At 40.9% G+C, this 27,290-nt stretch overlaps 2 protein-coding genes across 3 annotated transcripts in view; both read left to right on the forward strand.

The window, feature by feature from the left end:
• The first annotated feature begins 1,612 nt into the window (after nt 1–1,612).
• LOC139349828 (chymotrypsin-like elastase family member 2A) lies at nt 1,613–3,057 on the forward strand. Its single transcript, XM_070990830.1, has 3 exons — nt 1,613–1,874; nt 2,170–2,330; nt 2,851–3,057. The coding sequence occupies exons 1-3, from the start codon at nt 1,613–1,615 to the stop codon at nt 3,055–3,057; spliced, it is 630 nt and encodes a 209-aa protein (XP_070846931.1).
• A 696-nt stretch (nt 3,058–3,753) lies between these two features.
• Nucleotides 3,754–27,290, forward strand: part of fam13a (family with sequence similarity 13 member A) — a 58,145-nt gene continuing 34,608 nt past the window's right edge. Inside the window, exons 1-8 of one of the 2 annotated variants that reach the window (XM_070980677.1) lie at nt 3,754–4,079; nt 8,722–8,911; nt 11,272–11,481; nt 14,253–14,430; nt 16,729–16,870; nt 18,862–18,945; nt 19,792–19,878; nt 24,176–24,423. In XM_070980677.1, coding sequence (XP_070836778.1) covers nt 4,053–4,079; nt 8,722–8,911; nt 11,272–11,481; nt 14,253–14,430; nt 16,729–16,870; nt 18,862–18,945; nt 19,792–19,878; nt 24,176–24,423 — 1,166 coding nt within the window. In that variant the 5' untranslated portion in view covers nt 3,754–4,052. The remainder of the gene's footprint in view (nt 4,080–8,721; nt 8,912–11,271; nt 11,482–14,252; nt 14,431–16,728; nt 16,871–18,861; nt 18,946–19,791; nt 19,879–24,175; nt 24,424–27,290) is intronic. The other variant, XM_070980685.1, reaches the window with a different exon arrangement.

Raw genomic sequence — 27,290 nt, forward strand, 5'->3', positions numbered from 1 at the left:
CCGTCTTAAAAGCTCAGAGTTCTTTAAAGCAGCTTTGATCAATATTCTCATAGTAACGACGTATCAATGATGTACGTAGTTTTACTCTTATTGTGCCGTTTTTGGCTGCAGCACCAAACAGCAGACAGACACAGTTAGCGACTAGCTGGTGAACACAATGGTGCATTTAGCAGCTAAAGAACCAGGGCCCGTATTCACAAAGCTTCTTAGAGTCCTCTAAGGGAGCACCTAACTTAGCCTTAAAAAAGAGTGATTCAGTGGTGTGGTTGACCCCGCTGCTAGGTATGATGCAGTCTTCTAAAAGCTGTGATTGGTTGTTCCAAAAAGGGAAAAAGACAAAAAAAAGAAAAAATGCACAACACGCTCCTAGTAATGAATGGAAAGTAAAATCAACTTATAACTTGGACTGTATTAAGAAATGTGTAATCGTGACATTAATTTTATGTCATGATGATAAAACTCAGCAAAATTGAATTAATTGTGACACAGCTTCAAAATGTTTCAATGTACCTCATTCACATGCCGATTATATTGATTTTCTTATTGTTATATTATTATATTGTTATATTCTTATTAATGTCCATGCTGGTAATTTTACTACTTAATGTATTTGATATTTATGGTGGACGTAGACTCAGCTGTCAGCAATTCCTGTGATTGCTGGCGTCATAAAAAGCGGTTTGATTTGGCAGAATGACCAGAACAACGACCGAAATGGATAAAAAGAGAACAAGAAAGGCAAACTGGACGCAAGAGCAGTGCCTGCTGTTGGCACAGCTCGTGGATGAAAATAAAACAGTGTTAAGAGGGAAACTGGGTCCCGGGATCACAGCCCAAGGGAAGAGGCGGACTTGGGAGCGCATTGCCCAGCAGATCAATGCATCGTTCCCTCTCCATTTACGCACGAGTGACGAGCGTGAGAAGTGCTGCTACTGCTGCAATCCCTGTCTGTTTAAGACACTTTTAGGCTTCTTAAAAGTCCTCCTCCCTCCTCCAAACAGTTTTTCACCTTAGGAGCTTTCTTAAGCCCTAAGACGCTTTGTGAATAACTTTTATCTTACCAAGGGAAAATGCTAAGAAAAATCTTAGAAAATTCTTAGAAAAACCTTAGAATTCAAGGAAAAAAGTAGCTCTTAGTGACGTCATTCTTAGAAAAATGTTAGAATTCCTTGAATTCAAAGATTTTTCTAAGAATGACGTCACTAAGAGCTACTTTTAGCCTTAGGATGCTTTGTGAATGCAGGCCCAGACATTTTCCTCAGGAGTTAGAGGAAACCAAAAACAGAGCTAAAAGAGAGTCAATATTGGACTTACATTCACCCCGAGGTCACAGCTCCGTTGCTCTGTAACTACTGAATGTGTAAATAAGCAACTGTCAGCATATCAACTTAAAGGGTAATGAAATGTGGATGATGCGTTCACACTGCCCCCAAGTGGCCAAAAACAGCTATTGCAGGCTTGAAAGCGGCACTTAAAAAGACTTGTTTCCCTTCATCTTATCTTGCCATCCAGCTTGAACAACAGCCAAAGCAGAAAGTTAAACAAGCTTTAATTTGTACCTTCAACCTTCCACCTGCTTTCCAGCCCAGTGAGCAGACCCAGCGTGTGGCGCATGTGTTTGGGAAAGCACCACATGAACTCCTCCATGGATGTCCCCTCCACAGAGGAATGCTATAAGGTGGATGGCATCATCCGCCACGAAGGCTTTGTGTACGAGCAAGATCGCAGCGACATCACCAATGACATCGCACTGGTGCATCTGGCCGAGCCTGTCAATATGACGAGGGAGATCAGCCCCGTCTGTCTGCCCCTCGCCGGGGCCGTGCAGCCTGCTGGGACACCCTGCTTTGTCACCGGCTGGGGAGACGAGAAAGGTAGTTAATCATGCATTTCAATTTCCTGTTAGAGAACTGTGGTTGTACAGCAGGAACTAAAGCTCAATGCCAGTATGACGCTGCTGTGTTAAACTGTCATTCAGATGGTAGTTTTACTGTTTTTCATTTTAAATGAAAATTTGCATAATTTTTCATGTGTTTGATACACTGCATGATGAGTATGGGTTGGCTTGATTAAATACAAGTTGGAAGTTTATATTGGTGTAAATGTGTGCACCCCTGTGTCTCTGCCATCTACATCAAAATAAACCTTTACTTTCTACTTGGATCTCAGGTAACCTGTTCCCTAAGGTGTCTGAGACGCTAAACCAGGCAGCCCTTCCGATTGTTGACTTCCAGACCTGCAGCAAACCTGCTTACTGGTGGGACACCCTCAGACCCTCCATGATCTGTGCTGGCTATGAGTCCCCAGATGAGCTGAAGTCAGCCTGCCAGGTGAGAGGACGCCATCAGATAGAAATGACAACAGTTAAAATGGATGGCATTTTTCAGATGAAGATGGTACTTGTTTGTTGAAATTCTCTTCAAGCTTTCTCACACGTTGTACACACACTGGACTGGCCTCTCATGACTGGGCTGCCTTTTATGTAACACTCTGCAAACTGTTTTGTTTGCGATCAGTCAGCCTTGATTGCGAATGGCCGCCTGGTTTTCAGGCATAATTAGACAAAAGAACAATGGAACATTATTTGTTTGTCATAGTGAGCAAACATGCAAGTAGGGACATGGGGGGATTAGAAAATTAGACTTCAGAACAGACCTGAAGGCTTTTAAAATTCAATAGAGCTTCATTAAACAGACCATTGACGTTTGCTTCCCTGACAAAGACTGAGATTCCAAATTTCAGACACAGGCACAGACGTGATGTATGTCTGTCAAAATCAAACGTTCACCAATGCATCTTCTTACCTGTACAGTAAATCTTTGATGACTTCTGTCTCCTGCTCTCCCATAGGGTGACTCCGGGGGTCCTTTTGTCTGCGAGCACCCTGGAACAGCACCAACCTGGGAGGTGCACGGCATCGTCAGCTTTGGACCTCAAGGCTGCATCAAAGACAAGAAACCCTCAGTGTTCACCCGCGTCTCCGCCTTCAGTGACTGGATCAACAACAACATCAAGAAGTTTATGTATGAAAACGTAAAACCAACTACAGCTCCTTAAGATAAAGATTTTGAATTTTTAGTGCTTCTTTCTGTTCTTCTGCTGAAGACCAACTCATCGCAGCTTTTTATTCAGGGTTCACCTTTAAACACTGCTTACTACTGTAATAGGATTATGTGTCTAAGTATTTTGCTTGCTAACGCTATAATGCATCTCCCTGGCAGTGATAAAATAGTACCAGAGCAACTTTTATTTAATAATATACCCAATATTTAATGTATTTCTACAGCATACAAGTTCAAGAAACATTGCAACAAACATTTTAAGGAAATACAGAAAATACATTGTTAAAAAAATTCTGTTTGACTGAAACTATAAACAGTGTTTAACTGTGGATTTTTATTATTGCTATACGAATTTAAATGATAAGCAAAGTGTTTGATTTCAGTAGAATTACAATTATTGCGATTACAGACAATAAAGATGTTGTGTGCAGTACAATAAACTGAAAACTCATTGTGCAAGTTTCATTCTTAAAAAGTTCCTTTTCCTGTGTGTTATTTTAGTGACAGCGACTTTAGTCTGTTTCTCTTCAGGCCAAACTTCCAGTTCTCAGTGTTCACAGGCTCCCTCTTCCTTTCCTCCCTTGGTTGCAGGCAGATGGACCCCACAGGCACAGATTTAAAGTTTTGGGTTTTAACCCCTTAATCACATGACCGGGCCACTTGGCCAATGGGAGAGCTCGGCTCAGATTTCAGCCTAGGAGGAGAGAGGGGAATAAAGAGGGAGGAAGAGAAAGACACAAGCACTAATCTGTGCTCATGATTTGGGCAGCCTGCCGGTATTGACAGCACTTCAACACGCTCTCTCCCGGCGTGGATTATCTGTGTTGTGTTTTTGGAGCGTTTGGATGGCACTTTTTAAGGAGAAAGGGGTTCCCACCTCTGGGAAAACTCCAAGAGTGCGTCCTGGAGCAGAGTGAGGCGAGGAGGAGGGAAGATAGCAGCAATTTTTCGCCTCATCTTAGCCTCCACGGGCATTTCTTCAGTGGAAGAATGGGGGCCGGAGCTCTGACCATCTGTGTGAGTAGAAGCTACAAAGCCTGGGTTAACGCAAAGACTTCCCATTCAACCTGTGATTAAGGGCTAAAGAATGCATCACAGGACTGCGCTGCTCAGCCTTTTGTGACGGTGTGTGTGATGAATGTTCTGAGGCTTTTTCAAGTGTCAAGGAGGGACAAATGTCTTCTCTCCCGAGACTAAACTTTGAACACAGAAATGCGTGACCACCGCCATCAAGATGAATACTTTCTTTTGCAGTCTGAACAGAGAAGAGCAGATTCCTCGCCAGCCAGCTGTACTTTAAGTCTGCCATCCTTGTAGGACAGTGAAGCAGCACATGAGAAAAACCAGACATAAACACACACGGCGAACTTCATGTTCCCTGCTCCTGCCTGTTATTTTTTCCTTGCAACTTTTCCCCAGCGGCCCGATGAGGTCACTTTCCTCAAATATACCTTAGTAGAAAATTGCGTCTTTACAAGAACTAACCCACTTTAACAGTCTTTGGTGCATTTTTACAAACTGCCCCTATCAGCAGTTTCTTTGAGCTGAGCAGCTGCTTCTGGAGCCTGTGGTGCTTTTGCTACCAGTTGCTTCAATGGCCACCCACATAGGGACAGAGGCAGCATGGGGAGGGAGAGGGGAGAGGGTGGAGGGCTGCGAAAGGAGGGCACATGCTTGGGCTTGCTACCTTCCTCCTGAGTAAGCTGAAAGACACAGGAAGATGGCATTTCCTGTAAGCAGTTTATTTATGCTTTAAAATACTTGTTCGCCCACTTAAACTGCAGAAAATGTTTCAGGAAAGTGTCTCGAGCAGGCTCTCTTCGGGGGCAGAGGGCAGACTTTCAACAGCCATCAGCTTTCAGTCTCTCTACAGTCCCTTGACAAAAGGTTTCTTTCTCACTGTCAGAAGTTGTAGTGTGAGAATATTTTAGGGTGGGGGAGGGGAGAGGGAGATGGGGGTTATTAGGCTAATCAAAGCAGACTGTCCTGGTAAACAATAGAGGCCAATGGGTCCCACCAAGAAGTGTTTGCCTTTATTCTTTGGTTCACAGGCTCAGTGGTTGTTTGGTGCAACAAGACAAAAACTTTGACATTGACTGTTAACACTTTCAATTCTCAACATTAACTCGAGTGCATGAAGGAGGGGGTTCTCTGATGAGTGGTAGCTCAGAGGGAGGGGTGTCATGTTTTTATATATTCAGTTTATACTCACACCAATACAGAACAGTTATACTGTCAGCAAACTCCTCTCAGATTTAAATTCTTGTTCTCTTATTTGTAATGGACGTACCTGAAGAACCTACGTTGTTGCAAGTTGAATAAAGAAAATGTGCGGGAATGCACCGTGTGCCAGGCTGGATCACTGTGTCGGCCGTCCAGGAATCATTTCTGTGGAGGTTTCAGGGTTTTTGGGAGCCTTATGGTTTGCTTTGCTTAACCCCAACAGCATTTTCTGTTCTATTTCTACGATAGGTTGTTCTTAAATCGTGCTGTGGATGTTAACTGGATTATTGACCCATTTCTTACCATTATTAGAATTGATTTTTTCCATCGATGCATTCAAGAGCAATATTACTCCGCTTTATGACGTTAATTATTCTTTGATTATCTGTCCCTGAGGCTTTAAATCCCTTTTTGGTCTTGTTTGGGGTTTGCTTGACATCATTCATAATATTCACCTTTAAATTGTTTTGGATCATGTTATGGGAAATTTGAACCTTAAATGAGAAAAGTGACAACCAGGTATTAGCTTGTGACAGATGGACTCACATAAAAAGGTCAAATGCGGTATGAGCTCATTTCAGTTTGCCATATTATACACATGGTCTGTGTTCACAGGGTTCATGCCTGATCCCCCTCAGTTCCCCCTTTTGGATCGCTGTCATGAGACTTAATCAGCAGGCTTTGTGAAGGGAGGATGTAGATCTGAGTGTGTTCATGGTGACATCACACATACATCTGTGTATGCAGTCTGATAAAACCAGTGTAAGGGTCCATCTGTGAACATCAGAGCTGTTTCTGTGCATAGGCCATAAGGATCAAGTTATGGTGATGGGAACAAACATGCAGTGAGTGTGTGTTGGAGTGTGTGCTTTGTGCATGGTAGTAAAGAGAGATTTAGAGGGACATCTGTTCAGTAAGGCCTATCACAGTCAGACCTAGCTCAGACCGGCTTAGCTCCTAAACACCTGCATGAGTAGTAGTACTATTGGAACCAGTTTGCAGCCTTGAAAGGGTCACCCACTGCTTCCACAGTGCCGTGACCCACTAACACTATGACCAACAACGGACTGCTCCACTTGTGTACTACAAAACTGTACGATAAAGTACAGTTACAGAGAGTTACACATGGATTTAAAAACTCCATATGTGAGATTTAAAAAGCTGTCTTATTAGGAAAACGTTGTGTTATAAATCTTCTACATCCTAAAGACATACAGCATCATTCTAAATCCAAGTTTTCTTAACGACCATTCGACTGTCTGAAAGGTGCGGGTGCTTCATTAACACACTGCCTGTGCAAGCTTCTCAGATGCATGTTGTATTAACGCTGTCAGAGCATCTGCCGTGGTAAAGATCTCGTCCCCTTAGCATCTCAGGACCATCTGTGAGGTGGGTTTTAATCAGCTGATCTGAGGAAGGCACGTGCCTGAACCCGCTCCATCTGAACTATTGGCCACAGGGACCCACTTCTACCTTCCCAACACTGCGTCACTGTGGACTTCACAGCCGGGGCCTCTCCATTCACTGTGTGGGTCAGTTCACTTGTTTGAAGGGCTGAACTTTGGAACAACAGCATGTCACATGGCGTAAGCGTAGCCGTGGATACAAGAGTAAAACTTGCTCTGTGCAAATGCAGGAAGCCTCTTCCTCCGCCAGAGTCTGAATCCTGCCTCTGGTTTGTGTGTCTTAAACTCTTGCTCCTATTACTGACGAGACAAAGACAGAAGTGCGTTATGAGGTAGTTAAACGAGTCACTGGACTGCTGTGTCTCATGCTGGCTCATGGCAGGGAGATTTCTGTGTGCGCTCAGTGTTTGCACTCAGAGACAGACAATCAGAGACACAGTCCATGTATCTATACACAGAGACAGAGACAGCATGTGGCACTGTTTGCACTGACACGTTATCAGATAAAACATACTGAACAGCTGGTGAATTAACACACTAAATATATGCTTATACTCTGTTTAACAAGGTGTGTGCACTGAGGAGAGTGGTCTCAGCTTGGCAATGAGAGCACAGCAGAGGCAGAAAGTAACCAAGAACAATCACTCAACTACTGTTCTGCAGTAGTTTCAGATGCCTCAACTTAAAATTTCCCCCTACATTAAACAGGGACATATTGTACCATACTCAGTGTGACCACTACAGTTATCCTGCAGATTATATTTGCACATACAAAAATACATAATGAGTTTAGAAAATGTGATGTACGGATCTACATTACAGCTCATAAAGTGTTAAATTAGCTCCACCTTGACCAGCTACTGCTGCACTGAAATGGTATGTACACAATTATGCATCAATAATAATAATACAAGAAAGTAATTATAATATGAAAATACCAGTACTAGTATGAGTACTTTTATTCTGCCACCCTGATTCCAAAAGAGTTGGGACGATGTGTAAAACATAAATGAAACAGAATGTGGTAACTTGCTAATCGTTTTTGATATAAACTCAACTGAAAACAGCTCAAAGTCAATATATTTAATGTCTGACCTCATCAGTTTCATTGATTTTTGTAAATATGTGCTTATTCTGAATCTAATTAAGGAACATGTGGAGCGAGGCTCACTTTGTGAAAACATGATTAGATAAAGGAGATTACTGCATGGACTCAGGTAAACTGTCTGTAAAAACTGCTTGCCTTAGCACTTAAACTATAAGTACAATGTGCTGTTAATATTGTTACTTAAGAAAGCTTTGATTTAAGATTTGACTTCTACCTTTAACGGAGTATTTTTTCTATTATATTATCACTACTTTATCTTTCGTAAAGGATCTGCATTCTTTTTCCACCACTGGAGCTCACACACACTAGCTTGCTCGCGCACATGCACGCACATATGCACACACACGCGTCTCAGTAGATCAAAGAAGTTTGTGTTCAAAGAGCGCACTCTTGCACGCTTCGCTGTCAGTTCATACATGAACTTCAGACTCCCGAAAGGCACAAAGTGGTATCTCAGAAAGCTTTCCAGTCAAACCCTTTTATCTCCCAGTCTTTCTTGTTCAAATGTAGTTAATAGCCGCTGGCCATCAGCTCACCTGAACATGCCTGTGTGTCTACATGGTTTTGTCTATTTGTGCAGGTGTGTGTGTCACTGGCAGTGGTGCCTTAAACCGAAGGTGTTGCGTGGTAACCTGATATTTGTCGTAGCAACACATTGCACGGCCGGCCCTCCTAGCTCTCAGCACACACTGTCCTCTAAGTGCACGACAGTACGACTGCAGGAGGTGTGCATGCATGGACTCCACGGAGACCCCTCCACCACCACCACTACCACACACACCTTTCTAGTCTATGGAGCAGAGAGAGCCTCTCTCCTCCAGGACAGGTGTCTCAGGTGTCTAACGTGATGCTGGCTCCAGCAATGCTGTCTGTGCCCATAGTGTCAGAGGCTGACTGCTGCTCTCTGCTCTTCTCCCTGCAGCACAACAAGACGGCGGTGCTGGTTAAAGAAGACATGAAGAACATGGTCCAGATACCCATGCTGCGACCCAGGAAAGCCAAGCACACCAAGCTGTTTGGAGCGTCCCTGTTTGAGCTGCAAGAGAGGGGCCTGGTGGAGGACGGTGTGCCTCTGGTGCTGCGGAGGATGGCAGAGCATCTCCGCAAGCATGGTGAGGAAAATCACAGCAGAATAGCATAGAGCAAAAAAAAAATTTAACACTTTAATCAAAATTGGCTTATTTGTTTTTTGTCACGATCATCATCATATTTTATGCTCGGCATCTATTGACTTGGCATAATAAGAAATTGCCTTAGAGGGGGACCATACTGCAAATCACAAGTACTTTACATTAAAGCAAAATATATTGCAAACCATGCTGTTATGTTTTAGACATTTTCAGCTGTTTTTTTTTTTTTCCTGTTCCAGGCATTTGTTTCCATCATGTCCAGCAAGTTTAGTCTACCCTTAGACTAAGAATCGTTGTTTCAGTGATGTGATCCATCACAGTGAACATCAAGTCTGCAGTCTGCTTACATGAGCACACAAATTAGTAACTTTTCTATGACTTGCAATTGTTATTTTGACATATAAGCATTGTAAATAAAAAATAGCTATTTAAATATAAAAAAATGAAAAAAAGAGATGCATTATTTATAAAATACAATATAATTAATCCAACCAATCTGAAAACCTACTTCATCATACTGTGCAGTTCTTCCACTTGACCGCTAGATGTCAGTACAAGAGAGAGTACCTCCTTCCTCATGGCTGCTGCCACTGCAAGCGCTGTAGTAGTAAAGTCAGTGGTATTATGTTTGACTACTTTCTATAAACGTTTCTGTCTCAACACACAAAGTTGTTATTAGGGGCCCTCCGTGTGCACTGCCGGGACGACACCGCTAGTACTTCTTACAATATCTTCTTACAATTTTATGTGACCATGGAGGGAATTTAAAAGTATTAACTCTATGGTTTTTCATGGCGAAACTTCCCTCCATGAAATCTCTATGGACCGTAGAGTTTGGGTTTGTTTGGATCACTGCATCGCTGAGGTTTGTACCTCCGCCACTGTACACGGCACATTTTGTTTGTGGTATTGACAGCACTTAAATATAACATTTTAAAAATTCAAAAATAACATCTCTTTTCATGAACTGCGTCCCTGGTTCTTTGATAACACACAAAGTACACTATCTGCTGTTTTCACTGGAACTATTTCTTGGGCAGAAAGTAGTTCCAAACGACTGTTCACTAGGTCCGCGGATTATTCAGCCGTTAGCTAATTTTTTAAATGTCCAAACATTCAAGTGTCTTGATATGACCAGAGTTAAGTGAAAAATTACGTTGTCGTGTAGTAATATGGTGAAAGCACATTTTAAAGGCCCTTCCAGCAAAATATGATTCTCTAGTAACATCTAGCGGTAGCAATGGAGACCTACAACAACATTGTCCAACTCTAACCGTGTTCCCAGAGCGTAAGTTACCCGACTAACGTTAATTTCAGTTAGCTAGCTACATATTTCAAGCTAACCATAACAGTACTGTAGAGGTAAGGCTACGCAGCCTTTTAAAAGTCTGGGGTCAATAGGGACATTGGTAATTATAGTAAGGGGGGGGGACGTTAGTAAAAGCTTTAGCTAGGTGCCATGTCTTCAATTCAATGTTTGATTTTTGCTCTTCAGCAAAGACTGACAAGAAGCTAACGTTAGCAATGAAGATAGCAACGAGATTAGCTTCACTGGCCGTTACCACCGAAAAAAATACAACATCTGTTGGCTAACATTAGCTAAATAATTAAGATATTTACCCCTCCTAAAACTTCTAATGTCAAATCCACATCATTTAAAAAATAAATAAATATATAAAATTAGCTTAAAGACAGTTTATTACCACAATACAAAGGAAGAAACAAAGTAATGATTTTGTAATATTGAAAACATATTTTGGATAAAAGGCTTACCCTGTCCTGAGGACACATAAGGAGAGCTATGGGACTGACCGAATCCAAATGATTTCCATTAACTGGGATGCAAAGTTGAAGACAATCTGCCTGCAAGTCAAATTTTGATATATTTAAAGTGTGCAAGTCGAAACTTTGGCTTGTTGATGGTGCTGGAGCAAACAGGGGTGCTACATGAAGGATCAAGAGGAAAATCACTCAAAATTAGCCTCTGGAGAATATTCAGTGATAAATTTAATGGAAACTTAATGGAAATTTTGCCTCTTTGAATAGTTATTTTGATGGTTGATATTGCTCGACAAACACCACAATCCTAACACCAATCAGAGGATAAAAAGGAACTAGCCAAAGACTGACAGCAAAAAATTTTTTGCACCAGAAATTAAAATCATTTTACAGCCCTCCATGGAGAACGTGATAATAAGACCATTTTTATGGGGCCAGCTTATTTAATTTCATCCCTATTTGTCTCTCTTAGTGAATAGTTGACCGATAGGCAGGTTCTGATAACACAATTTAACTGTATGTGTATGATAGGGTTGACAGCGTTTCTCTGATTTTTCCTCCAGCTTTGCACCAGGAGGGTCTGTTCAGAGTGAATGCGAATGTGCGTGCTGTGGAGACCCTCAAGCAGCGGCTGGAGAGTGGAGAGCATGTGGACCTTCTTGCTGAATCTGATTCATGTACAGTGGCTAGCTTGTTCAAACAGTACCTCAGGGACCTGCCTGAGGGTCTGGTCGGGTCTTCGGTCCAGCAGGCACTGATACATCACTACCAAGGTGAGAGAAAGCAGTTTCTGTTACTGGTACAACACAAACTTGTTGTTCCCATTCTGTCTTATGTGCTTATTTTTCTAACAGATGTGTGCTTTTTGGTCTTGAATTCTCCGAGCATCTCAAGTAGATCAGGTTTTACATTTTTGCAACCATCATGTGAACTCCAAATCCACAATTTGATATTAATACTCTCACAAGCGTAGTGAAGATCTGGGTCGTGGCTCGCAGATGATAAGCAAAGCTATCTTTAGGTCCTGACATTTACTGTTAGCACTGTAGTCGTGTGTACCAGGCAGTGCATATAAAGGCACTGTGTGTGTGTGTGTGTGTGTGTGTGTGTGTGTGTGTGTGTGTGTGTGTGTGTGTGTGTGTATGTGTGTGTGTGAGTGAGTGAGAGTGACTAGAAAAGTGATGGATCTCATATTTCTGGCAATAATCTTGGAGGTCATAAAAGGTAAAGTGAGTGATCGGGCAGGGGACGCGTGCTCTCCTCCTTTGCTCAGTTTAATCTGTTTAATGGGAGAAGAGTGTACGTTTTGACTGCAGTGTTCGCTTTGCCTTCAGAAATCCTATAAATATCAGTCTATTTTTCAGGGCCTGTGGCCAAACGCTGCATTTGAAAACCGCCCTTTGGCACAAGACTTGGCCATAACTACTGAATAAAATGATTTTGGTATACTTTGTGAAATTGGTTTGGCCTCCTTGCCAAATTTAAAATCATCAACAGTGTATGATGAATGGAAGATTAAGTTTCAGTATGACCAATATATTTTTTCAATATGCCATCCATCACCTAAATTAACAATGGCTACACATCTCACATCTAAGGATAGACTGAAGTGAGATCCTGACCTGAATTAAATAAGTAAACCAACATCTGATCAAGCTTCATACCATTAGGGTTGAAAGCTTTGGGGTATATTTACTTCTGGCCTTTTAATTGTATCATATAGTCTATTGATTTATCTATTAGTGGATCAGTAGAGAAATATTCAGTTTTGTTAATCAGTTGATAATTTTTAAGTAATTTATCCAGTGAAAGTTCCAAACATTTTCTTGTTGTAGTGTATTGAATTTGAGAATTTTTGCATTTGTCAATTGTTGAAAAGTTGAAAACCTGTGAGGGTTCTTGGCTGTTAACAAATGGCTAATGGGTGCCACACTGCTCTCTGGCTTCCAGGAAAACCATATTTATTAAAAACTTTGTTGTAGTGGATGAAATGTAGCTGTTAAGACAGTTTAATAGTGTCATAGAGTCCATTCTCAGTTTCATCAAATAGCAATGTCCCATATGAGTGGCTGTCCTATTTGCATCGTAGTAACAGATTACAGTATTTAAATATTACTAATACTAATTTAACTTATTGTCTATATTTTCTGTGGAGCTTTTGCAAATATTAAGAATGCATACAAGCACAGTTGTGAAGGTGAAACATTTTAGCAATTAGTTTTAAATCTGTTACTTAGGTAGGGTACAAGGACAAGTACAACTTAATTTATTCATCATTCTACAGCACAGGACTGTGCAGCCATTCCCAAAAAGAAAATAATGCTCCAAAAACACCCATTTGGAACATTCCACAGGTAAACAGGCTCATTGGTAACAGGTGAGAGGATCATGATTGGGTATGAAAGGGGCATCCTGGAAAGGCTCAGTCGTTCATAGAGGATGGAGCGAGGTTCACCACATGTGAACACATGATTTTATAAAGGAGATTAACACATTGACTCAGAGACACTTCAGAAAACTATATATATATATATATATATATATATATATATATATATATATATATATCTCTTCGATCGGTCTCTGTCATGTCCACACACAGCGTCTGTCATTCCTCTGCTTGTCTGGCTTTATGTTGCCATGTCTTTTGATGTGCATCCTTTTTTATGTAAGTGGCCTCTATATACATTTAAGTGTATGAAGTGTTTTTTTTCCATCCCTCAGAGTGTGTGTGTGTGTGTCAAATGCACTAACCAGTAAAAACTTGACCAACTAGTGGTGATAAATAGTTTGAGAGCCCTTTGCGAAAGACCCCACTCATGTGACCATGTACTGTACTTAACACACTTGTACACACTCACATGTGCACAATCTGAGCTTTACTCAGCGGCATCAAGAGATGTTGTGATTGCTCAAAGCGTTAACCACCCTCCACTCCACCCCCACCTCCACCGTGCGCTAACTCAGACAGACGGATACACATGCACACACTCACGTAGACGCACGCACGCACAACGTTTGCGTCACTCATTCATTTGGGATCAGTAGCCATATCCGTTTATCCAACTCTGACCCAATTATGTACCCCAAGTAATAGCATCAACATATTTTCAAGCTCTCTGCTCACGTATTACCAGTTACCACAACTCGAGATTAAATGTTACAGAGAGCAGGTGGATGGAGCTACCACTACCTGCTGGAGCCCAGCTGTAAAACTGTTTACCAAACGTAGGATTTTAATGTTATTCACTAAAAGTCAAGTTATGTTTCAGCTTTTCCTGCTTCAAAGCAAAGCAAGTTGGTCGTGTCACTCATCAGTCATTACTTGATTCTTTGTCATTTCAGTGTGGATGAAAAGACTTAAGCAGAATACCGGTGCTATTCAAATTTACAAATGGCTGCTTCAAAAACTAGACATTTATCAAGTCTTCTGTTAACATTTTTAAGTTTCAGTTTTTCTGAACAGGAAAAAACAGTGACTGTGAAAATGAAAGTCAGAAGGATCCCGGCCTCTGAGCGCTTCTGTTATCTTGTGTGTCTGTAGAGTGCGGTGATGATGTCTCATGGTCAGATATGAGAGACCTGCTCCAGCAGCTTCCAGACATCCATCACAGCCTCCTCCGCTTCCTCTGCCACTTCCTCACCCTTGTGGAGTGCAACCACAAGGAAAACCGTATGACCGCCTTCAACCTCGCCACTGTGTTTGGACCCAGCGTCTTTCAGTGAGTTGAACCTTTTGTTTTTAAGGTGGATGTGGTGAAACTGGTAAAATGAATACCCATGGTATGAGCAAATAGTTGCCTATAAACACATCCAGCAGATATGGAGTAACATGAACTTTCATGTGGAGTAATTTTTTTGCCAACCCGATGAAGCCAAGTGGAAAATTGGACTCTCCTTTAGCTCAGTTTTGGTCCCTACCAACTGTTGAAGGAAATATCTGGCTCTTCAGCTGCTAAAGGCCCCACTGTGCTCACCAGCTCCTTGCTATTTTTGTCTGTCCACCATCTGGTTCTGGACAGCTGGAGTGACCGTACCATTATTAGAGCGTTTTGCTGAAAAATGCTGCCTGCTGCTGCTGCTGGAGATGATGATGGGTGTGATCCAGTTAATGAACTAAAGAGGCTAAAATGCTCCATAGAACTGAAGAGGAAGTGTAAAATCAGGTGATGGCTCTGTGGGTTTGTCACCACAAGTAACACCTTTCACGTTACACACAGTCATTTGATCCATTGTTGACATAAAAATATTGGTTAGTGCAGCATCAACGGTGGTCTTGGGCTGTGAATTCTGATTGTGAACAATAATAATTATAGTAAAAACAATCAGAAATCTACCTGTATAGTCATTTTAAAGTGCAAAATTGTACCACTCAAAGAGTAAGTATCTTATGCTTGTGTCATTATAATCCAATTTTCAATTACCCCTTACTGGGATTAAATGAATGCCTTAGTCTGACATGATTCACACTCAAGGGCGAAGGAGGCAACTTGACTTAACCAAATTAAGCTTATTCATCACAATCTGCAGGCTTTATGCAGACCTACTTCAGTGTCTTCATATTTGTGAAGAACATAACTCACATTCCTGAAAGTTTTGGCAAGTTTGGTGTGACCTTTGCAAAACATGTTTGTTGCAGACAGCTTGCCTTAGTCCGGAAAAAACAGGCAGGCAGTTAAGAAGCTAAAGCTGAAGGATTCAGTCATCTTCCCCCTATTTCTGCTCAGTGAGTCACATATTAAACACTGGTTTCATATGCCAGAGCAGTTGGATGGGTAGAGTGATTTCACTCTAGTAACACGCAGTGCATACTGACTAAGATAATGAATGACAAGTCAGGTTTAAGCCACAGGCATCTTTTTTTGTGTGTCAGAAAGAAACCGGCTTTTTTGTGAGGTTTGCTTGAAGCAGAATAGATGTCTTGTCCTATATTCAGAACTGGAGAAATTCTTACATTTTGCAGTGCTGCCGATATTGGGGAACATCATCTAAAAACAGGCAAATGTATACTAACAAACACAGATAACTCTGAAAGTATTAACATCAAAGTTAAAGTACACATTGAGCGTATGACTGTGTAAATTCTCTCTGTACCAGTCTCTGTCAAAGTATTTGGCCAGTAGGCGGTGCTGTAGCTCATTTAGTGATGATAAAATCATGACAGTGTAGAAGTCTGCTGGTGATACTCAGGTTACATTACCTTGCTCATAAACGATTAATGTAAAGGCACCTTTTGATCTGCATGCATCTCTGGGATGTTTGACTCTTCAAAGTGTGACATTATATTAATCAAAGGTCACGCGCTATAGGTTTCAAACACTAATTGAGTCGAGCGAACAATTTTGAAGTAAATGTCATGTGACTTATAAGACACAGTCGATGTGGGTGAGTGTTCAAAAGTTACTATGATGTTCATAAATAAATGATGCATCAGTGGCTCAGGTGTCCTGCACCCCCCCCCCCCCCCCCCCCAGACATCTGTCCTCACCAGTCTATTTATGATGGGCATACTGGGCAGTGAGTTTCAAATCGTTCTCATACACTTTGACCTACAACCATTGTTCTCCAGACTGGTCACTGGTGGGCATCTCCAGTAATAAACTGGGGTGTTCAGGCCTTTAAACCCTGCCTGTTAATAAGATCATGTCCCACTTAACAGAATAGAAAAGAAGAAACTGAACACTGTTTTGTACTGTACAGCTTATTCTTTTCATCAGAGGATGTACTTGTGTTGTGTTGACGTTATATAATTAGGACTACAGTTAGGCCTACAGCTCAGTCTGCATCTCCCACAGCTGTTCGGTGGTATCAGATATTATACTTACTTGGACAGCTAAATTCTGCTTTGGTAGACAGTGTCAAAGTCACCGTCGAATTTATTCAATGCAGCATGAAAGAAGAAAATGAAAACCAGAAAGTCATCCATTAACAAAGCCTTTATTTTCACTGCCATGGTTAAAGAATTTGGTGAGATCTCATCTTTTTGCTTTTATTTTTCATCTATCTGCCCTCTTTTCCAGCGTGGCTCCAAGTTTCGAAGCAATGAAGGACCAAAATATCTGTAACAAGATCATGGTCAAGCTCATCCAGAACTACGGCAATATATTTGAGATGGAGAGAGAAGGCCGCACAGAAGAACAGCCGACCCATATCATTGTCAAGGTATTTGATACTCCGGAACACCAGATGCTAATGTTTATATGAAATAGATCTGTGTTGGTGGTTCGTACAATGTAGTGCTGGTAAGACAACTGATTGTGAGTCACATGTTTTGGCCATGCACTGTGTACAGCATGAGTACCTCTGTGCCCTGTGACCTCACCCTCTGCCCATCCATTTGGAGGAATGATGGTTTATAAATGGCAGCTTATATAATCTCAAGATAAAATTGATTTAACTATTGATCTTATATCACAGCCTCGCAGGAACGACTCCTCCACAGGTGGCTGTTTGAGTCTCTGCTTGTTGATTTATATCTGCTGCTTCAATGGCTGATGTCTTCATTGATTAGCTGGTTTGTCTGGTCTGCCGGTTTTCCTGGCGGCATCTTGCTCCTGCAAGAAGCAAACCAAGCATCCATCCACTTCATAGACCTTTAAATCATATGAAATTCTGGTTTAGATTGTCATATTTCTTAAAATACACAAAGAATTGCTAGATAGATCGAAATAGATTACATACATACAATTTCACTCATTTTATGAGTCATAGATATTTATAAATGCATAGCTATAGCCAGGGTTTTGTAATACTGAGGTCATAAGTGCACGTTCCCACTTCCCCAGAAAAATGATGACTCAACACTGAAAATAAAAGCCAGATCTTTGAAAAGTATTTTTAAACATTTTGTTTTTACTCTTATTTTATCTCCTAAATTGAGGGTCCGTCCTCAAATTTTTGTAACAGTGTCTTCGTAATCTTCATAACAGTGTGTTTACAGAATATTCAATAGGTTATTTATCATAAAAAGCATCAGAATTATCCTAATCCTTAAATGTATTTGAAATATTCAAAATCCCCAAATTTATGGTTTTCCCTGGACTGTAAATTAAACTCTGTTGGGCATATAATGATTTTTAAATTTCTTAATTTTCCTCTATTAGTAGTCAAAATGGAAAATACCAGAAGTAGCCTTTGAAGTTTGTTGGTGGTCTTTTCAGCTGTCATATCACCAGCAGAATTGTGAAACTTTGGTCGAATTTCCACTTTTGGAAAGACAGCCGTCTCAATTGTTGATTGATGACTGTGTTATTGAAACGTGACAAGAGCCATTTGATGCCTTGGTGGGGTGACCAGGGAGTGACTGTTGGGGTTTAGCTCCCCACGGGTTTGACCTCTTCTCTCAGGATACCTCTCAGATAATTTTTAACGTCATCAGAAATAGTGTCTGGTCCCCATGTGACAAGAGAATTATTAACATCTTAACAAAATGTTAATAATTTGAGAAATTAAGTGATCACATGCACTTGAGCTCTGGAAATCCAAAGGTCCAGATTTATAATGGCAGGAGAAATCCACCTGGAAACACTTGAGTCATTTTTTTGTGATAACATTTTCATCCATAAATGTCTCTGCTGTGTTGTGAATGCCTGCAAGGGCACAGCCACATGAGACCACGCTGACCTATGGGAAACCTCTCAGTCAGAGTGAGGTTGCCTTACACATAAACATGCACATGCACATGCACATAAACACCAACACATGTGCACTTGCTACTGGGACCCCCTTGCCTCCTGACCATCCTCTTAGTGCCTTTGAACGCAGCACATATGATCAGCGGTGTTGCCTTTTCCATCAGTCACAAAAATGCTGATGAGTGGGAGGTGTGCATGAGAGTGTTAATGTGAGTGCATGCGTTTGAGGGTGCAGACTGTCAACCTGTTGAAATCTATTCTGAGCCCTGTTGTTAAGGCTCACAAATGAAAAGCAAAAGTAGAACCACCATACACAGGAGCTCTTCTAAAATGACACCCTGATTGTAAAAAGATATTTCCTAACTACAGTATATGAGGCTACAGTTACAACAATAAGAAACAGGAGATCAAAGCTTCCTACCCTCTGCTAAGCATGCTTTGTTACTTTTGTTACTCTACCATGTGTCCAACATAGGCTACAAATGTGAGCATCTTCTTTTGTCCTCTGTCTGGTCCCAGGATGCACACATGATGGGTGCAGACACAGAGAAGTCACCCAGCCACCCCAGTGCAAACACACCGACAGCAGTTCCCAGGACAAAGGTGCGTGCTGGGCTTTGCAGCAGCACACCTGCATGTGTCTGTCCTTGTTCATGCATTTACTCTCCTCAGTGTACCTGTTATGGAAATCTTTGTCTGAGTCTGTCTGATGTTTATGTGTGACATTCCCGGGTCAAACTTGCGCGAACCCTACAAATTCCCTCACATAGTCCTTTTTAACACCAACCATGTGACCTGTTTGACGTGATTAACATAACACAGGCATGTTTTGGAAAAGCTGTTTTCTAACGTCAAAGCCATTTCTGTGTGCGTCTGTGTAGTTTTCTTGTGAGCTTTAAAGATGTTATCAGTGTCAGCTGACTTGTGTATACTACCAGGAGTTGTAATCAGGTCACTCAGTGTGAATAGATGACAACCTTTCTAAAAGTAGGCAACTAATATTACAGATAAGTTATCATTTGTTTTCAGGATGGGAGTCTTTACAAATAGCACTGTTTGCATTAGCAAAATATTATGAACAAGGTTAGTCCATTCTCAAATGGATAGAGAAAACACACTGCAGGAGTGGTTATACTTTGCAATAATAAGACATCTAATGTTATTTCCCCAAGAAGTGCCACTGTAGCATGTCAGATTTTGTCAAAAATAATGATATAAGATGTGCAAAATGTGACAAAGTAATCACTTTAGGCTACATGAATTCTTACTTACAGCCAGACATTATTTCATGCACTCCGTCTTCCAGGACTGTTTAAAATGCCATTAGCTGCCTTAGAAAATGCATTCTTGAACATTTAACTGTCTATGTGCTGTTATGCAAATAATGTTTGTATGCACTTAAAATCTTAATTTCTTTATTTTGCATTTTCTCTCCACACATTTTCCAAGGCTGGACCAAAAAACACACCACACGATGCAGAAGTTCTGAACAAATCCTCCACCAACACTCCACAGGCGAGGCCGAGGAAAAGAAAGGTACAGAAAATTTGTTTATTACAGCCATTAATTCCTGTCATAAACACTTTATGTTTGGGGTTTGGCCTAATGGTCAATACAGTCTTATTTCTCACCTATCCAAATAAATTCTTTCTCCTTTCTTATCTGCTGTATTGCCTTAGTGTTGATAAGTGTGAGGCCATCTCTCAGACAGCCTCTGATGCCTGTGGCCTCGCTGCTTAGTCACATGATGTGATTTGATAAAGGCAATTTACTGCAGGCAACAACAACATGCTTATTTGCAGTGAGAGACAAACATGCGCTATGGTATGCTCTTCCTGCTGTGTTGTGGTATTATTACAGATGAACTACGCCACAGAAGCTGCATTTGGCCATGAATTTGATTACAGTGAAGGCTTAGAAATATCCTGTGTGTGTACATGAAGTAGGAATTGAGCTCCGGGTTCATTTTTTTTCTTTATCAAGGTCAATAAGGGAGCTACATTTAATCATTAAATTCTGTTTTTACAGTCAGTTACTGTGATTTCACATAGATGCAAAATTAAGCGCATACGTTCATATTTTTTAATGTGATAAAATGATGATTAAGTTCTCTCAGGTTGGCTTCAGTTAGACAGCAAAGACAGACTGAAATCATCTCTCTGTGGTTGTCAAGAAGGCGGTTTTAAACAAATATCTGATGCCATAAACACGGTGTACATATCAATACCGGTGTCATGTAGAGATAAAAGAAATGCTGACTGGCAGCAAGATAAGCTCAGGAGGGTAAAAAGTGATGATGGTTGTCTTCTTTCCTCAGTAGTCACTGAGAGCTGAAATGTAACTAAAGCTTATGGATGTTTTCAAATGCCTGAACTTCAAGCTTTAAGTTTGGAAGGTGGCTTCTATGCCCTCTCTGTGATGATGCACAGCTATGCAGCAAGCTAAACAAGCTTTCAATAAAGGTTGATGATACCAGGTTGCCTTTGAGGTTTTTATGGGAGGCGATCGTGAATCAGTTTTGGAAAACAAATTCAGTGATAATGATTACAAATCATAAAACGATGGGATTCATCAAACAATAGTTAGACCATAGGTATTGTAAAAATTAATTAGTAGAGTCACAAGGACTCTGGATTTGCAAAAGTGTAGCTGCTGTCAAGTTGCTTTATGCTTTATGCTCTTCAAGGAAGAAACAAAGAATCACCACTGAAAGATCAATATGAAGGTGTAACAGGAAGTGCAGCACAGCGCTTTATCTAGTGAACATGTGCATAGAGTCCACAGGAGTAAAGCTAAAAAGAATAAATATTTAACAGTTCAGTAGTTTCTTGACTACATTAGACTCCATATAGCTTGTATAGTGGCTAGCTTGGTTAGCAGTAATAAAAAGTTGTGCCATAGCAGAAGCTACTGTTTGTACATTGCACCAAATGCTATTGCACTTTCTTTGTCTCTTCATTGTATGGAAATACTATTCCAGGTGTTAGTCAATGATAGTCAATGATGGCTCTCGGGTAAGAGCTGCTTTTTAGCCTGGAAGTTGGTGTTTTTACGGCGCTGTAGTGCCTTCCAGGTGGCAGCAGATAGAAGAGATGATGATAGGGGTGATCCTGCTGCCTCTGCAGAGGCAGCGTAATCAGAAGATGTCTTCCTGTGAGGACAGGGGAAGTCCAGTTATTTTCTGGGCGGTGTTCATGACTCTCTGGAATTCTGTAATGCAGTATGTCTTTACACACTGTAGAGTAGTAGCAGGAGGACAGCGGTAGAAGGAAACAAGCAGCTTCATGGACCCGTTAGTTTTCCTGTGTCCTTATAACCTAAACTACTGAACTGAAATGTAGCAGTCATTACTGGCACGAACTATGCCAGCAGTTGGGGGTTAGTAGCAACAAAATGTCAAACTGAAACCAACTGTCGGTGTATGAAGAGTAGCCAACAGCAGTAAAATAATGTGACAATATGACTGATTCCTACAGCTAAAGCTGAAGCCCATCACTTCCTATGAAAATAAAATAAGCCTCATCTGCTCTGAAAGACTTGATATCCTTAATGATTTATCAAGTGATTCATCATCACAATTAATATTAACTTTTATAGCTGCATTTCGCAAACACTCCTGAAGAGCCACTTCCTGTAAACAGTTTCCCTCTCAAGGCCAGACTCACCACAGGTTTGGCCTTGATGCTTAAGTTAAACATAATTAAAACTGTCAGTTTGGGACTGATAGCCACTCACACATCACCACCAAAACACACACTAAATGTTTGGTGCTGTGGCACTGTGAGGCACAGGTGTTATTAGTCTATAAACTACACAGCTTTTTTCAGCCTCAGCTCTGGTCTAGTGGTGAGAGAAAAGCACTCAATTAAACAAACACACGGACACACACTAGAGAGCCATAAACATGTCTGTATTAACTGTTAGATTTATACCTTTCATCAAAATGCATGAGTGTGTCATCAGGTGTTGCATGAAAACCTCCTCTTGCTATGATAGGACCACGAAAACATATGAATACTTTTTTGGAAATATGCAAATGTCAGTTTTTCTCTTTTTGGTCTAAAGTGCTGATACTGCCTACCACCATTTTAAAAGGTCAAGTGAAAGTAGTTATTTGGTTGTGCAAGCAAGAACAGGTATGGATCAGATTGCAAAGACACTTTGACATCTGAGAAATGAGCTGTCACCAGTCGGTAAATAGAGATCAGTTAACAGAGGCCACCTACGACTGCCTTTTCACTGGCGCAGATTACTGCATAACAAAGTAAAATATTAAGTTCTAAGTTTATTTGGCTTTCCTTGCAGTCTTTTGATATTTTAGTCACAAACAAATTATTAGTTAATCCATGATTTAGAAACCAGGTCATATCCTCATTTTTGGTCTGTCAGGCATCTTTGCCATCTGGCCTATTTAGCTCCTACTTGTTTGCTCTGTTCAAGCTCTTTTTTATGCATAGGCAGAAGCTGAGAACCAGGAATGGAGGCAGCATGACGGGTCAGTGGTTAACACTATTGAAACTGACCTGCAGTTTGATTTTTAGCTGTGGCTGGCTGAGTTTCCATGACTGTGTCAGAAATCATTCACTGTTTGGTATGTAGGCACACTACGTCACTGTGTTTGTTATGACCTGTTGAAGAGTGTGTCTAATGATAATTATTAGGCCCTATATAGCAGGCTCAAATGATCCACTTACCATAACTGCCATCATACAAAAAGTATGGAAATTAGATGATATGCAGTTGAAATAAAAGAAAGTGTTCCATACGTTTTAGATTTTTTTTGGGCAAAGCACTTAATCATGAAAACCTAACAACATAAACCAACCATGATAAAAGCACCAGCTCACTAACGTTGTCCAAGTTAATTTTTGCTCCACTATTTTCTACCTGTATTTTAGGATGAGTACTGCTCTGAAAAAACAAGCTAATGCCCGCATTCACTCTCTCTTTTTCCCTCTATGGTTCTCTGTGAATGACAAATTTAGCTAAATCAATTACAGAACCCTGAGGGGCAAAATCCATACCAGGTCTAGCTAAAGAAGCTTGTGGAGTTAATTACGTTGCCAAAGATTCACTCGTTAAGTGCACCAATGACTAAATGGAGGCAGCGTCTATAGATTTTAGAACAATCCATTAAGTTAAAGCCCAAATGGAAATGTTCTGCCGATAATTGGTGCAAAGAAAAAAGCAAGCCTTTCAATTTAACCGGTAGATGTTCATCTAGAGCCAAACCTCTTTTAGCATTGGTTGTTTTTGACCATTATAACTACTGAAGCTGCTGGCGTCAGACCCATTTTATTCTGTGTTTACCACGATTTGGCCTCAGTGTTCATGAGCAGCCATACCAGTCCTCTCCATATACTAAGAGAAGGCTCTGTGACACATTCTTTAACGCCTCTCTCAGGATTCCTTGGTTAAAACTCTGTAAAAATGCAGAAGGGCTCTTTTCACAATGTGGCTGTAGTTAGGTTAAGGTTCTACTCCTACACTACAGTCAGCGGGGCACGTTGTTTATACCCACTCAGGGTCAGCACGGTAAGACAAACATCAGTCTAACCTTACAGTTTTACTAGCTAACCTTTTTTCCCCTCGCCTATTTTGGAGTTCTTTCATTGCTCTCTGCTTCACCCCAGAAGATCTTCCAATGCATGTTTTATAGCAACCTGAGAAAAGGTTGAAAGCTCCAGTGTGTTTCTCTGTGTGTGGTTGTATGATGAGCTTTTATTGTGCAGAAATGTTAGCAGTTGTGTATCATTTACGTCTCGTGCCGTCTCATGTTTCCCATCATGAGACTCACCTGCTGTTGGCATCTCTGTCTCTCTCTGTAAAACAGGTGAAGAAAGGGAAGAGTGACGGCATGACTCAAGTCGCCCCTCAGCCCCGCCGCTCTGCTGGGTTCCCCTGTGCAAGGCCCCTGTCCATACCAATAGTTTTGCCCCTGAAGTCCGATCTGAGGAGCCCCAGTCCAGAGGCGATGGAGACAGCTCCCATTCCTCTGGCTCGCCAAGATACCCCGGACACTCCCTTGCAACTCAGCCAGTTTGACGTCAGCCCTGCTGGCAGCATGGAGACCCTCAGCAGGTCAGTGTCTAGAAAAAAATGACAAACAAACTGATAATTGGGGATAAAAATAGTTTTGCTGAAATTATTTAATAACCCATTTTGTTTTTGAAAATAGAGCTTGGAGGTGTATTAAATATGCAGAGGCATACAGATATTTTAAGTATGTTGTGAGTTGCATTACTGTAAATTAAACACTGTTAGAGTAAAACTGAGATTAATTAATTGTATTTGATGAAACTTCATTTGAACATTATGCTTTAAATTATTATTTGTGAAGCCTGTTTTTCAAATATGTATCTTCAACCCATTAACAGCAAAAAGGAAAGCATAGACCAGAAACTGAATTCAGCTACTCTGTGAAATATAGTGAGTTGTATGATTTTATTAGGATCACAGTCTCATCTGTAAGTGGGATCCTTTGTGACCGCTGTAAAATAAAACCTAAGGTCATATAACACGAAAACCGTCACTGCTACATACATAACCAAACTCTTACTTACGATTTAACAATTGAACAATTTCAGTTTTTCATTTTGCGATGTTCAGTTCCAGTGTGGTAAACTAGGGGGGATTGTAGCAGTGGTAAAAAGGTTATGACCACAGTTTGCGTAGGTGATGTACTATCAACAGAGGGTTAGGGTGAAGAATCCTGAGTGTCTGACAGCGAGCAGGGATCTAAAGCCCAATCCTTGTGGCAATGTGCCTTTGGCATGCAAACAAGCCTATTATAAGAAGCTGAAACTGGAACCAGTTGGTATCAAGTGTCCTCAGTCCTGGAATAGCAAGGCTACAGCTGTGTCTGTTGTTGGGGCACTTGCTGCTTTGACCGAGGGCTTCGTCTAGCATTAACCCAGACTGTGATCACACCTGCACTGTTTGGCTGAAAATCTCACCTTTGTACTGTTTAACACCTCTTCTCACACACTCCAGTCTCATTTAGTATCACTACTTCACTGACAATAGACTCTACGTAGAATTTGTCTCATTGTAAAAACTAAAAAATGAATTGTGGAGCCAGAAATGTCACGTGTGATGTGGAAGCACTAAGATGAGAAATGATGATGCCGTTTTGGCTTCTATTACGACTTGTCGAACACACCAGTGACCTTTAGTATGACATTAATCAGAGTTTCAGACCGTGTCATCGCCTATCTATTAACACGTCACATAAAAGTTTAGTATGACACACACACAGACACACACTGGCTCTGACACATAGCTGCATACTGAATCACATATGTAATTGTCACTTATATATATATAGAAAAATCATGTAAATTAGATAAGATTTACAGGGATACTATGGAATGTATTTTTATCTTATATTTGTTGCACTTTTTCAGTTTTATTGGCAATGATAATTACTTATTTCATCCTAACAAACTGAGGTATTAATGCTGTGTTTAAAACCTCAGTTTTTCAAGTTTTTCTTTGCCCTTCATCCCCAAGATAATGAAGAACACTGCATGTATGACCTAAAATTTGTTAGATTAACAAGGCCAACCATCACTTTTAATGGATCAGATATTCTTGTCTGTGTGTATTGAAGAATATAATTCTTCAAGGGTGGCTTTCCTCAGCATGTCTGGGTATGATTAAATTTCCTGGTAGAGTTCCTGTACACCCTTAAATTCTCCTTGTCAGGTCGCATTGGATGACCGATATACAGACACCATGACGGGGGACCACAGTGAAGTCAGCAATCTGAACTCACTGGTATTTACAAATAGACACCTGCAGTTTGCAAAAGGAAACACACCTGCATTTTTTAAATACACTGAAAGACTAAAATGATTTTATTATCTTTAATGCAGGACGACTTTTGATACTCACTGATAGTGTTTCAATCGGTTTCAATTTGAAGTAGCTGTGATTTTGACGCATAAACACATGGCAAATATATCAGCATTTTCCGTAAGAGGATCCATCTGTGTTTTCATATCTGTGGCTGCTTTCATGCTGGCTTGTCAGCTTGCTCTCACTTTCCATAGGTATGTGTCAGACATGTCTGTGTCAGCATACTGCTGCACATACTGCAGCGTATCCAGTGGGGCCACAAGCGACCGTATCCAGAATGACAAAATGGAGGAACTGTTAAGCGGCAAATTTTAAACATGTCTGATGATGCTTATTTTAGATTTGACACATGCAATAGTGCTGCGACTGATCTCATTTAACATGTAACATATTTAGCAAAACACTTTGCTCTCCATCGAATACATTAATCCAGTATTTCCATGTGCCATAACGCTCTCACCTGTACCTGAAATATGACCTCATTCACCGCACAGGCCACATGAGCCAACATAGCAGCGTCATGCGAACTTATTATGCTCTCAGCATTGCGTAGTTGCACGTAGGGGATGCATACTGGCTTTTGTGTGGAGTTGCCATGGTTCACTGAATCTTGTGATGTAACCATCGGGTTTCTTAGAAGCTCATTGGAAATAGGTGGGAGTGAGGAACGTTGCAGTGTGGTGTGAGTGCAGGTTCCCTGTGGGTATAACATTATTGTTAGCCACCTGTCAAGAACTCTCATCCATCAACATGAAAGCCTGACAGCACATATTTACAGCAAGAATCTGCTGGCTGGATCAAACTGGTTCTTCTGCACTTTTGATGTTTTTGCCTTTCCAATTCTCATAGAGGACAGTGGCCCCTAACCTAATAAGACTTAACGTCTGTGAAGACTCTGTCAGTCTGGTCACAGGATATCTACAAATGCTCAAAGTCAAAGTAACCACGTTTGCTGTTGTATTATTGAAGAAACTCACAGTTCATCCAAGAGGCTACTTCAGGTTTCTCATACCCAAAACTCCCCACCAGTCAGGAGAGCCAGAGCCTTGTGGCAAAACATGAAGATGACGTTCTAGATACTAAATTGG

The sequence above is a fragment of the Chaetodon trifascialis genome, chromosome 2 (assembly GCF_039877785.1).
Source record: "Chaetodon trifascialis isolate fChaTrf1 chromosome 2, fChaTrf1.hap1, whole genome shotgun sequence".
Taxonomy (NCBI): Eukaryota; Metazoa; Chordata; class Actinopteri; order Chaetodontiformes; family Chaetodontidae; genus Chaetodon; species Chaetodon trifascialis.